Source organism: Bombina bombina, chromosome 5 (genome assembly GCF_027579735.1).
Source record: "Bombina bombina isolate aBomBom1 chromosome 5, aBomBom1.pri, whole genome shotgun sequence".
In the NCBI taxonomy this organism is placed as follows: Eukaryota; Metazoa; Chordata; class Amphibia; order Anura; family Bombinatoridae; genus Bombina; species Bombina bombina.
The window spans coordinates 114,697,221-114,711,318 of record NC_069503.1 but is presented as its reverse complement, the minus strand read 5'-3'; the positions used below and the strand labels follow the sequence as shown (position 1 = coordinate 114,711,318).

Genomic DNA, 14,098 nt, shown 5'->3' with positions numbered 1-14,098 from the left:
TGTATTTACCTGTAAATCACAAATTTAAAAAATGATGACAAAGAATGTTGCATAATGTTCTCAGCCAGGGAACAAGTACATCTGTATTCTGGGCAAGAGAGGTGGCACCCACCATCCTAATTTAACATTGCACAAGCAACTGCACATACAAAGCTGCATGGCTCATGCTCAACAAGTTAGGTGAGAACATGATGTCTTAATTATCACAGACTATTAATCAGTGTGAGATGTTTTCAGAGGGTAAGAAGCAGAGATTTTACAATACTTTTAAGCTTTTAGCTGTGGTTGTTTAATTTATATAAACAGCCAAAAACGTTATTAGTTTAATAATATTTACTGCAAAATTAAGCAGACAAATCAGTGGGGGTTCTGGGGTGGGGAACACTCACTGGGAACAAGGTAGTCATTTAAGTGTAGTTATGGGTGTTCCATGAGCGAGGTCAGGGCAGGGGAAGGTGGAGTTGCAGTTGTTCTAAGTTCAGAAGTCTGAGGGCGAGGTTAGCCAGTTGTTTGACATGATCGGTCTAAAAGGACAGGGGGGGAGTAGTATTTTCTTTCATATAATTGGCAAGAGTTCATGAGCTAGTGACGTATAGGAAATACATTCCTACCAGGAGGGGCAAAGTTTCCCAAACCTCAAAATGCCTATAAATACACCTCCCACCACAGTGAAGTAAGTTTATGCTTGATTTGAAAACTACCTCTGCTGATAGTTTTCAGTACGGGTTTGGCTACCTGCTATATGTGGATGGGTATCTTTGATAAGTATGTATCATTATTTAAGACACTCTCAGCTATGGTTTGCCGCTTTATGTATTAATATAAAGTTTTAAATATAAGTATGTTACTTCTATTTGCCATGAGTCAGGTCTACAGGTGAAACTCGAAAAATTAGAATATTGTGCAAAAGTTAATTTATTTCACTAATGCAACTTAAAAGGTGAAACTAATATATGAGATAGACTCATTACATGCAAAGCAAGATAGTTCAAGTTGTGATTTGTCATAATTGTGATGGTTATGGCTTACAGCTCATGAAAACCCCAAATCCACAATCTCAGAAAATTAGAATATTGTGAAAAGGTGCAATATTCTAGGCTCAAAGTGTCCCACTCTAATCAGCTAATTAAGCCATAACACCTGCAAAGGGTTCCTAAATGGTCTCTCAGTCTGGTTCAGTAGGAATCACAATCATGGGAAAGACTGCTGACCTGACAGTTGTGCAGAAATCCACCATTGACACCCTCCATAAGGAGGGAACGCCTGAAAAGGTAATTGCAAAAGAAGTTGGATGTTCCCAAAGTGCTGTATCAAAGCACATTAATAGAAAGTTATGTGGAAGGGAAAAGTGTGGAAGAAAAAGGTGCACAAGCAGCAGGGATGACCACAGCCTGGAGAGGATTGTCAGGAAAAGGCCATTCAAAAGTGTTGGGGACTTTCACAAGTAGTGGACTGAGGCTGAAGTCAGTGCATCAAGAGCCACCACACACAGACGGATCCTGGACATGGGCTTCAAATGTCGTATTCCTCTTGACAAGCCACTCCTGAACAACAAACATCAGAAGCGTCTTACCTGGGCTAAAGAAAAACAGACCTGGTCTGTTGCTCAGTGGTCCAAAGTCCTCTTTTCTGATGAGAGCAAATTTTGCATCTCATTTGAAAACCAAGGACCCAGAGTATGGAGGAAGAATGGAGAGGCACACACTGCAAGATGCTTGAAGTCCAGTGTGAAGTTTCCACAGTTTGTGTTGATTTAGGGAGCCATGTCATCTGCCGGTGTTGGTCCACTCTGCATCATTAAGTCCAGGGTCAACGCAGCCATCTACCAGGAGATTTTGGAGCACTTCATGCTTCCTTCCGCAGACAAGCTCTATGGGGATGCCGACTTCATTTTCCAGCAGGACTTGGCACCTGCCCACACTGGCAAAAGCACCAAAACCTTGTTCAATGACCGTGGGATTACTGTGCTTTATTGGCCAGCAAATTCGCCTGACCTGAACCCCATAGAGAATCTATGGGGCATTGCCAAGAGAAAGATGAGAGACATGAGACCGAACAATGTAGAAGAGCTGAAGGCCACTATTGAAGCATCCCAGTCTTCCATAACACTTCAGCAGTGCCACAGACTGATAGCTTCCATGCCACGCCGCAATGAGGCAGTAATTGCTGCAAAAGGGGCCCAAACCAAGTACTGAGTACATACAGTATGCATGCTTATACTTTTCAGAGGTCTGATATTGTGCTATGTACAATCCTTGTTTTATTGATTGCATGTAATATTCAAATTTTCTGAGATTGTGGATTTGGGGTTTTCATAATCATCACAATTATGACAAATCATGGCTTGAACTATCTTGCTTTGCATGTAACGAGTCTCTCATATATATTAGTTTCACCTTTTAAGTTGCATTAGTAAAATAAATGAACTTTTGCACGATATTCTAATTTTTAGAGTTTCACCTGTATGTATATTTCCCTCTGCAGACTATCAGTTTCAGTATGGGAATCATGTTTTAGGAAGTTTATTTTCTTACCTGGGGTATAGTCTTTTTCAAATTGACTTGTTTCTCTTTAATTTCGAAGGCAAAATTAGGCTTGTGAGGTCGCAAAATGCTGTAATTTATTGCATCATTCTGGGCGCGAGAATTTTTTGGCGCGAATGTGCGTCTATGATGACGCAAGTTTGTCATTTCCTGCGTCTTTGTTGATGCCAGGTTGTTTGGCATGGAGTTGCGTCGGTTATGACGCAAGTTGCGTCATTTACGGATGTTTGTTGGCACCAAAAAAAATGTTTCTACTTTATTTTGCGTCATGCGCCAAAAAAACATAATTTATGCTTACCTGATAAATTCCTTTCTCCTGTAGTGTGATCAGTCCACGGGTCATCATTACTTCTGGGATATTAACTGCTCCCCTACAGGAAGTGCAAGAGGATTCACCCAGCAGAGCTGCTATATAGCTCCTCCCCTCTACGTCACCTCCAGTCATTCGACCAAGGACCAACGAGAAAGGAGAAGCCAAAGGGTGTAGTGGTGACTGGAGTATAATTTAAAAAATATTTGCCTGCCGTAAAAAACACAGGGCGGGCCGTGGACTGATCACACTACAGGAGAAAGGAATTTATCAGGTAAGCATAAATTATGTTTTCTCCTGTTAAGTGTGATCAGTCCACGGGTCATCATTACTTCTGGGATACCAATACCAAAGCAAAAGTACACGGATGACGGGAGGGACAGGCAGGCTCTTTATACAGAAGGAACCACTGCCTGAAGAACCTTTCTCCCAAAAATAGCCTCCGAAGAAGCAAAAGTGTCAAATTTGTAAAATTTGGAAAAAGTATGAAGCGAAGACCAAGTTGCAGCCTTGCAAATCTGTTCAACAGAGGCCTCATTCTTAAAGGCCCAAGTGGAAGCCACAGCTCTAGTGGAATGAGCTGTAATTCTTTCAGGAGGCTGCTGTCCAGCAGTCTCATAAGCTAAACGAATTATGCTACGAAGCCAAAAAGAGAGAGAGGTAGCAGAAGCTTTTTGACCTCTCCTCTGACCAGAGTAAACGACAAACAGTGAAGACGTTTGTCGAAAATCTTTAGTTGCCTGTAAATAAAATTTAAGGGCACGAACTACATCCAGATTGTGCAAAAGACGTTCCTTCCTCGAAGAAGGATTTGGGCACAAGGATGGAACAACAATCTCCTGATTGATATTCCTGTTAGTGACTACCTTAGGTAAGAACCCAGGTTAAGTACGCAGAACTACCTTATCCGAGTGAAAAATCAAATAAGGAGAATCACAATGTAAGGCTGATAACTCAGAGACTCTTCGAGCCGAGGAAATAGCCATTAAAAATAGAACTTTCCAAGATAACAACTTTATATCAATGGAATGAAGGGGTTCAAACGGAACGCCCTGTAAAACGTTAAGAACAAGGTTTAAACTCCATGGTGGAGCCACAGCTTTAAACACAGGCTTAATCCTGGCCAGAGCCTGACAAAAAGCTTGAACGTCTGGAACTTCTGACAGACGTTTGTGTAACAGAATGGACAGAGCTGAGATCTGTCGCTTTAAGGAACTAGCGGATAACCCCTTTTCTAAACCTTCTTGTAGAAAAGACAATATCCTAGGAATCCTAACCTTACTCCAAGAGTAACCTTTGGATTCGCACCAATATAGGTATTTACGCCATATTTTATGGTAAATCTTTCTGGTAACAGGCTTCCTAGCCTGTATTAAGGTATCAATAACTGACTCAGAAAAGCCACGCTTTGATAAAATCAAGCGTTCAATTTCCAAGCAGTCAGCTTCAGAGAAGTTAGATTTTGATGTTTGAAAGGACCCTGAATCAGAAGGTCCTGTTTCAGAGGTAACGACCAAGGTGGACAGAATGACATGTCCACCAGCTCTGCATACCAAGTCCTGCGTGGCCATGCAGGTGCTATTAGAATCACTGATGCTTTCTCCTGTTTGATTCTGGCAATCAATCGAGGAAGCATCGGGAAAGGTGGAAACACATAAGCCATCCTGAAGGTCCATGGTGCTGTCAAGGCATCTATCAGGACCGCTCCCGGATCCCTGGATCTGGACCCGTAACGCGGAAGCTTGGCGTTCTGTCGAGACGCCATGAGATCTATCTCTGGTTTGCCCCAACGTCGAAGTATTTGGGCAAAGACCTCTGGATGAAGTTCCCACTCCCCCGGATGAAAAGTCTGACGACTTAAGAAATCCGCCTCCCAGTTCTCCACTCCCGGGATGTGGATTGCAGACAGGTGGCAAGAGTGAGACTCTGCCCAGCGAATTATCTTCGATACTTCCATCATTGCTAGGGAGCTTCTTGTCCCTCCCTGATGGTTGATATAAGCTACAGTCGTGATGTTGTCCGACTGAAACCTGATGAACCCCCGAGTTGATAACTGGGGCCAAGCCAGAAGGGCATTGAGGACTGCTCTCAATTCCAGAATGTTTATTGGAAGGAGACTCTCCTCCTGATTCCATAGTCCCTGAGCCTTCAGAGAATTCCAGACAGCGCCCCAACCTAGTAGGCTGGCGTCTGTTGTTACAATTGTCCAGTCTGGCCTGCTGAATGGCATCCCCCTGGACAGATGTGGCCGATAAAGCCACCATAGAAGAGAATTTCTGGTCTCTTGATTCAGATTTAGAGTGGGGGACAAATCTGAGTAATCCCCATTCCACTGACTTAGCATGCACAATTGCAGTGGTCTGAGATGTAGGCGTGCAAAAGGAACTATGTCCATTGCTGCTACCATTAGTCCGATTACCTCCATGCATTGGGCTACTGACGGGTGTTGAATGGAATGAAGGACACGGCATGCATTTTGAAGTTTTGTTAACCTGTCCTCTGTCAGGTAAATCTTCATTTCTACAGAATCTATCAGAGTCCCCAGGAAGGGAACTCTTGTGAGTGGAAAGAGAGAACTTTTCTCTTCGTTCACCTTCCATCCATGCGACCTTAGAAATGCTAGAACTATCTCTGTATGAGACTTGGCAGTTTGAAAGCTTGAAGCTTGTATCAGTATGTCGTCTAGGTACGGAGCTACTGAAATTCCTCGCGGTCTTAGTACCGCCAGAAGAGTGCCCAGAACCTTTGTGAAGATTCTTGGAGCCGTAGCCAGTCCGAATGGAAGAGCTACAAACTGGTAATGCCTGTCTAAAAAGGCAAACCTTAGATACCGGTAATGATTTCTGTGAATCGGTATGTGAAGGTAAGCATCCTTTAAATCCACTGTGGTCATGTACTGACCCTCTTGGATCATGGGCAAAATTGTTCGAATAGTTTCCATCTTGAACGATGGAACTCTTAGGAATTTGTTTAGGATCTTTAAATCCAAGATTGGCCTGAAGGTTCCCTCTTTCTTGGGAACTACAAACAGATTTGAGTAAAACCCTTGTCCTTGTTCCAACCGCGGAACTGGATGGATCACTCCCATTAATAAAAGATCTTGTACGCAGCGTAGAAACGCTTCCTTCTTTGTTAGGTTTGTTGACAACCTTGACAGATGAAATCTCCCTCTTGGGGGAGAGGATTTGAAGTCCAGAAGGTATCCCTGAGATATGATCTCTAACGCCCAGGGATCCTGAACATCTCTTGCCCAAGCCTGGGCGAAGAGAGAAAGTCTGCCCCCTACTAGATCCGGTCCCGGATCGGGGGCCCTCAATTCATGCTGTCTTAGGGGCAGCAGCAGGTTTTCTGGCCTGTTTGCCCCTGTTCCAGGACTGGTTAGGTTTCCAGCCTTGTCTGTAGCGAGCAACAGCTCCTTCCTGTTTTGGTGCAGAGGAAGTTGATGCTGCTCCTGCTTTGAAATTACGAAAGGAACGAAAATTGGACTGTCTAGCCTTGGCTTTGGCCTTGTCCTGAGGCAGGGCATGACCTTTACCTCCTGTAATGTCAGCAATAATCTCTTTCAAACCGGGCCCGAATAAGGTCTGCCCTTTGAAAGGAATATTAAGCAATTTAGATTTAGACGTCACATCAGCTGACCATGATTTTAGCCACAGAGCTCTGCGTGCCTGAATGGCGAATCCAGAATTTTTAGCCGCAAGTTTAGTTAAATGTACTACGGCATCTGAAATAAATGAATTAGCTAACTTAAGGAATTTAAGTTTGTGTGTGATGTCATCTAGTGTGGATGATTCAAGTGTCTCTTCCAGAGACTCAAACCAAAATGCTGCTGCAGCCGTGACAGGCGCAATACATGCAAGAGGTTGCAATATAAACCCTTGTTGAACAAACATTTTCTTAAGGTAACCCTCTAATTTTTTATCCATTGGATCTGAAAAAGCACAGCTATCCTCCACCGGGATAGTGGTACGCTTAGCTAAAGTAGAAACTGCTCCCTCCACCTTAGGGACCATTTGCCATAAGTCCCGTGTGGCGGCGTCTATGGGAAACATCTTTCTGAATATAGGAGGGGGTGAAAAAGGCACACCGGGTCTATCCCACTCCTTAGTAACAATTTCAGTAAGTCTCTTAGGTATAGGAAAAACGTCAGTACTCGTCGGTACCGCAAAATATTTATCCAACCTACACATTTTCTCTGGGATTGCAACTGTGTTACAATCATTCAGAGCCGCTAATACCTCCCCTAGTAACACACGGAGGTTCTCAAGCTTAAATTTAAAATTTGAAATGTCTGAGTCCAGTTTATTTGGATCAGAACCGTCACCCACAGAATGAAGCTCTCCGTCTTCACGTTCTGCAAACTGTGACGCAGTATCAGACATGGCCCTTGTATTATCAGCGCACTCTGTTCTCACCCCAGAGTGATCGCGCTTACCTCTTAGTTCTGGTAGTTTAGCCAAAACTTCAGTCATAACCGTAGCCATATCCTGTAATGTGATTTGTAATGGCCGCCCAGATGTACTCGGCGCTACAATATCACGCACCTCCCGAGCGGGAGATGCAGGTACTGACACGTGAGGCGAGTTAGTCGGCATAACTCTCCCCTCGTTGTTTGGTGAAATATGTTCAATTTGTACAGATTGACTGTTATTTAAAGTAGCATCAATACATTTAGTACATAAATTTCTATTGGGCTCCACTTTGGCATTAACACATATAGCACAGAGATATTCCTCTGAATCAGACATGTTTAACACACTAGCAAATAAACTAGCAACTTGGAAATACTTTTCAAAGTAATTTACAAATAATATGAAAACGTACTGTGCCTTTAAGAAGCACAGAAAAAAATTATAACAGTTAAAATAATTAAGTTATAGCATCAATCTTTGTCAGAATATACAGTTTTAGCAAAGGATTGTTCTCCTCAGCAAATGATAACTAACCCAGGTAGCAGAAAAATACACAAATAAACGTTTTTTATCACAGTCTGCACAGCTCTGCTGTGATGATTACTTCCCTCAAAAAAGGCTTTGGAGATCCCTGAGGTCTGTAGAGATGAACCGGATCATGCAGGAAGAAAATGAACCTCTGACTGAGTTTTTTGATGCGTAGTAAAAGCGCCAAAAATGGCCCCTCCCCCACACACATAACAGTGAGAGGGATCAGTGAACTGCTTTAATTTAAACCAAAACTATTGCCAAGTGGAAAAAATAGTGCCCAAAACATTTTTTCACCCAGTACCTCAGAGAAAAAAAAAAACGTTTTTACATGCCAGCAAAAAAAACGTTTTAACTCAATAATTAATTGTCATTTAAAACCTATTGCAAGTCCCTGCAAATTAGGTTAAGTCTATGCATACAGTATAAAAACCAGAGAAGTACCATTCCCCAGAAAACTGAAGTGTAAAATATACATACATGACAGCCTGATATCAGCAACATCTACTGCATTCAAGGCTGAGTTTACATTATAACGGTATGGCAGGATTTTCTCATCAATTCCATGTCAGAAAATAATAAACTGCTACATACCTCTTTGCAGATTAATCTGCCCGCTGTCCCCTGATCTGAAGTTTACCTCTCCTCAGATGGCCGAGAAACAGCAATATGATCTTAACTACTCCGGCTAAAATCATAGAAAAAACTCAGGTAGATTCTTCTTCAAATTCTACCAGAGAAGGAATAACACACTCCGGTGCTATTATAAAATAACAAACTTTTGATTGAAGGTATAAAAACTAAATATAATCACCATAGTCCTCTCACACATCCTATCTAGTCGTTGGGTGCAAGAGAATGACTGGAGGTGACGTAGAGGGGAGGAGCTATATAGCAGCTCTGCTGGGTGAATCCTCTTGCACTTCCTGTAGGGGAGCAGTTAATATCCCAGAAGTAATGATGACCCGTGGACTGATCACACTTAACAGGAGAAATTTGGTTTTATTTTACCCCACTTCCTATATGCCTCTTGATTTCTTTATGCTCCGAGGGCTATGCTGTTTGCATTTATTCCCATTCCTAAAACTGCTATATGAGGAAATTGAATATTTTGTCTAAATGTTATTTTTTCTTGTACATTTTGCCCTGACCCTCATCCCAATGGGGGTTGCTCCTTCTTTATAACTATCACAAATGTACTTAAAAGATGCAGATATAAATATAATAGATTTTATTTGTTTAATGAGTGATCTATTCTAAAGTCAGCATAATATCTATTTTACTCACCTAACACATATGAGTTCATGCTGATAACAGGCTCCAATGTCTGTGCTCAGGAAGAAGGTTCCCTTATTCACTCCAGTTACATCAATACCTGATATCTCTCAGTGCTCTGGCCGTGTCTGTAAAAAGTATATTAAATAGTTTAGACAGATATAATAAATAATGGTTCTGATTAACTGTACGTATGGTATAATTAAAGGCACACATAACAATTCATGTGATACAGATCAGCTGATTAGGTTATTACATATGTGCTATTGATTCAGCACAAACATTTAGTAGAGTGAACACTGTGTGTGTTATAATTGCCCCTTAAAGGGATATTAAAGTCCAAATTAATATTTCATGATTCAGATAGGGCATGTAATTTTAAACAACTTTCTAATTTACTTATATCATCAAATTTGCTTTGTTCTCTTGGTATTCTTAGTTGAAAGCTAATCCTAGGAGGCTCCTATGCTAATTTCTAAGCCCTAGAAGGCTGCCTCTTATCTAAATGCATTTTACATTTTTTCACAGATAGAGGATGTTAGTTCATGTGTTTCATATACATAACATTGTGCTCATGCACGTGGAGGTATTTAAGAGTCAGCAAAAAATTGCCTGAAATGCAAAAGACCTGAGATAAGGAGGCAGCCTGCAGAAGCTTAGATACAAGGTAATTACAGAGGTAAAAAGTATATTTCTATAACAGTGTTGGTTTTGCAAAACTTGGGAATAGTAAATAAAGAGATGATCTATTTTATCAAACAATAACATTTTGGGTGTTTACTATCACTTTAAATATGAATATTCCCAGATCTATACAACAGAATGGTAGAAAATCTATTTATGAGTGAGGCCATAGCACAACTTTACAAATATATTATAATCTTTATTTTCTGTCATTTATATGAAACAATATTTTCTCCTGAAATAAATGTTAAATATAATTTGTTTAAATATAAGTTAAATTGGATACTGCAGTATTGGTATTTTACTTCCTACTGATTCTCACTGTCAGACATTTTGTATTTGTCATGTGCTCCACCCCCCGTCCTTTAACTTCTCTTGGTCAATACTGTGCTGTCTTAAATCACACTGCAATTGGGTATGAGAAAGAGGCACTAAAATGTTCATTTCAATTGCTATCTTAGATATAGAAAAGAAAAGGAAGTGTTTGTGTTTACATAGAGTGATAATATGATGAGATGTTTTTTCAACAAGTTCAGTCCATTTAAAAGGACCATAACATATAGAATTACAAAACCACAGATGCATAATAAAAACACAATGCAATAACATTTACTATTAACTTAAAAAGAGCAATAGATTGTTTTCTGATAAATGCAGTTCTGCACCTGTACCATGTGACAGCTCTCAGCCAATAACAGACTCATATTTTTATATAATGGGAACTCCTGCATATGCTAAGTAGGAGCCGCTGCCTCAGGTCATTTAAAAGGCTTTGTACAATTTAATAATGAAAATAAATTACAAACAGCAAACAGTTATTTTACATAAAAACTAAACCTAAAGGTGAAATTTCCCATACACTTTATACTATTTTATACACCGGTAAAACAAGTCATTAGAAACACATTAAAGGGACAGCAAAGTCACAATTACACTTTTATTATTCAAATTAAAACAACTTTCTAATTTACTTCTATTATCAAATCTGCTTTATTCCCTTGTGGACCTTTGTAGCAAAGCATATAATGCACTATGGTGCGCTAGCTGCTGATTAGTGGCACATACAAGCCTCTTGCCATTGGCTCACTTTTTGTGCTCAGCTAGCTCCCAGTAGTGCATTGCTGCTGCTTCAATAAAAGATATCTTTATATATATAAGCAAATATCATAATAGAAGTAAATTGGAAAGTTGTTTAAAATTGTATTATTTATTTAAATGATGAAAAACATATGTAGTTCTTGTTCTTTTAAGTGAAAACCAAATTTACAGGACACTGTCCCTTTAAGTCTGATCATGTGACATAAACAGCAGCAGCTGAAGGTGCAGAATACACTTACTAAGGTCTTTACTAACAACAAGAATCAGTCACAATCAGTGGGATAAACGTTCTGATGATAAACAGGTGCAGCTAATAGAAATAAGAAATGTATTATAAAATAACCTCATTAGAAATAAAATAATATGCAGCTCACAATATATTTATGATTAGATCAGTAAATGTGATGAGACTGATACAACAGGGCCATAAGCTGAGTGATATTTATTACTGGAGCAAATAGCAGCTTCACACTAATATTAAATGAAAATGGTTTATATGGGCTCTACAGTTAATTATAAACCTATAGGGAAATACAAGATTCTAATTGGCTGATACTTAAAAATCTGTTGCTCATTGGATAACAGGAGCAAAGCAACCCCCACAAATGTAGTATTGGACAGACCTCCTCAATCTTGAAAACTGCTATAAATCATTAAGTATTAAATTAGCTTTTTGAATCAAAGAACTAACAATAAATTCATCAGCACAGCATGAAACATATAGAAAACAAATTAAATAAGTACAGTTGAGTTTTTGTTTTACATAAAATCAGTTTCTTATATGAAGCAAAATCATTTATCTTTATCATAACAAAATACATAACAATATTTTCTCATCCTATATAATAAAAGGCCAAGTGTGTTTGTCCGAAGCTGTCATGCGCAGTAGAGACTGCGCGCGAGGACAAACACATCTGGCCTTAAAACTAACCTGGCGTGATGGAGTGGGCGTGGCTGGGTGGATGCAGAGTGGGCGTGACTGGGCAGGTGCATCGTGGGCGTGGCCGGGCACAACATGGGCATGGTTGGACAGGCGTGACATTGGCGTGCCTGAACGTGATGTGGGTTGGGCCGGCTCCGGCTGCTAAGAGTCTAGAGACAGAAAGGGGGAATAGAGAGAGCAGACGAGGGCGGATAGAGAGAGGGGGAGAGAGACAGCAAAAGACAGAGGGGGAGAGAGACAGCAAAAGACAGAGGGGGAGAGAGACAGCAAAAGACAGAGGGGGAGAGAGACAGCAAAAGAGAGAGGGGGAGAGAGACAGCAAAAGAGAGAGGGGGAAAGAGACAGCAAAAGAAAGAGGGGGAGAGAAAGACAGCAAAAGAGAGGGGGAGAGAGACAGCAAAAGAGAGAGGGGGAAAGAGACAGCAAAAGAAAGAGGGGGAGAGAAAGACAGCAAAAGAGAGGGGGAGAGACACAGCAAAAGAGAGGGGGAGAGAAAGACAGCAAAAGAGAGGGGGAGAGAGAGATAGCAAAAGAGAGGGGGAGAGAGACAGCAAAAGAAAGAGGGGGAGAGATACAGCAAAAGAGAAAGGGGGAGAGAGACAGCAAAAGAGAGAGGGGGAGAGAGACAGCAAAAGAGAGAGGGGGAGAGAGACAGCAAAAGAGAGAGGGGGAGAGAGACAGCAAAAGAGAGAGGGAGAGAGAGACAGCAAAAGAGAGAGGGAGAGAGAGACAGCAAAAGAGAGAGGGAGAGAGAGACAGCAAAAGAGAGAGGGGGAGAGAGACAGCAAAAGAGAGAGGGGGAGAGAGACAGCAAAAGAGAGGGGAGAGAGAGACAGCAAAAGAGAGGGGGGGGGGAGAGAGAAAGCAAAAGAGAGGGGAGAGAGAGACAGCAAAAGAGAGGGGAGAGAGAGACAGCAAAAGAGAGGGGAGAGAGAGACAGCAAAAGAGAGGGGGAGAGAGCGAGCAAAAGAGAGGGGGGAGAAAGCGAGCAAAAGAGATGGGAGAGAGAGAAAGCAAAAGAGAGGGGGGAGAGAGAGAGCAAAAGAGAGGGAAGAGAGAGAGCAAAAGAGGGGGGAGAGAGCACAAAAGAGAGGGGAGAAAGAGAGAGCAAAAGAGAGGGGGGATAGAGAGCAAGGAGTGGGACCGCTGTACTGCAAAAAATGGCCCGTGTAAACGGGCTTTAGGACTAGTTCTATAATATAAAAGGCCAAGTGTTTTTGTCCGAAGCTGTCATGCGCAGTAGAGACAGTGTGAGGACAAACACACCTGGCCTTTACCTGATCTGCTGTTTGCAGCATGGTGCGGTGAAAGTTGGTGTGGCCGGAAGTGGCGTGACCGGACGGGGCGGGGCGGGGCCGGCATGAGAGAGGGGAGGGAGATAGAAAGAGAGGGGGAGAGACAAGAAGATATGGGAAAGAGCTAAAGAGAGGGGAAAGAGATAGCAATAGAGAGGGTAAAGAGATAGCAATAGAGAGGGGGAAGAGAGAGCAATAGAGAGGGGGAAGAGAGAGCAATAGAGAGGGGGAAGAGAGAGCAATAGAGAGGGGGAGAGAGCAATAGAGAGGGGGGAGAGAGCAATAGAGAGGGGGGAGAGAGCAATAGAGAGGGGGAGAGAGAGCAAAAGAGAGGGGAGAGAAACAGAGCAAAAGAGAGAGAGCGCAAAAGAGAGGAGGGAGAGAGAACGCAAAAGGGAGGGGGAGAGAGCACAAAATAGAGAGGGGAGAGAGAGAGCGCAAAAGAGAGGGGGAGAGAGAGAGCGCAAAAGAGAGGGGGGAGAGAGAGAGCAAAAGAGAGGGGGGGAGAGAGAGCGCAAAAGAGAGGGGGGAGAGAGAGAGCGCAATAGAGAGGGGGGAGAAAGCAATAGAGAGGGGGGAGAGAGCAATAGAGAGGGGGAGAGAGCAATAGAGAGCGGGAGAGAGCAATAGAGAGGGGGGAGAGAGCAATAGAGAGGGGGAGAGAGAGCAATAAACAGGGGGAGAGAGAGCAATAAACAGGGGGAGAGAGAGCAATAGAGAGGGGGAGAGAGAGCAATAGAGAGGGGGAGAGAGAGCGCAAAAGAGAGGGGGGAGAGAGAGCGCAAAAGAGAGGGGGGAGAGAGAGCACAAAAGAGAGGGGGAGAGAGCGCCAAAGAGAGGGGGAGAGCGCAAAAGAGAGGGGGAGGGAGAGAGAGAGCACAAAAGAGAGGGGGGAGAGAGAGAGCACAAAAGAGAGGGGGGAGAGAGCGCAAAAGAGAGGGGGGAGAGAGTGCAAAACAGAGGGGAGAGAGAGCAATAGAGAGGGGGAGAGAGAGCAATAGAGAGGGAGT

At 42.3% G+C, this 14,098-nt stretch overlaps 1 protein-coding gene across 2 annotated transcripts in view; it reads right to left on the bottom strand.

Moving 5' to 3' along the window:
- The window catches only part of LOC128660043 (oocyte zinc finger protein XlCOF6-like), a 184,940-nt gene that overhangs the window by 6,195 nt on the left and 164,647 nt on the right, over window positions 1–14,098 (bottom strand). The window contains exon 1 of one of the 2 annotated variants that reach the window (XR_008402501.1): window positions 9,081–9,459. Coding sequence is in view for 1 of the 2 variants with exons in the window: in XM_053713639.1 (XP_053569614.1) it covers window positions 9,081–9,099 (19 nt within the window). In the remaining variant the exon portion in view is untranslated. Of the gene's footprint in view, window positions 1–9,080; window positions 9,460–14,098 lie in introns of those variants that run through there. The other variant, XM_053713639.1, reaches the window with a different exon arrangement.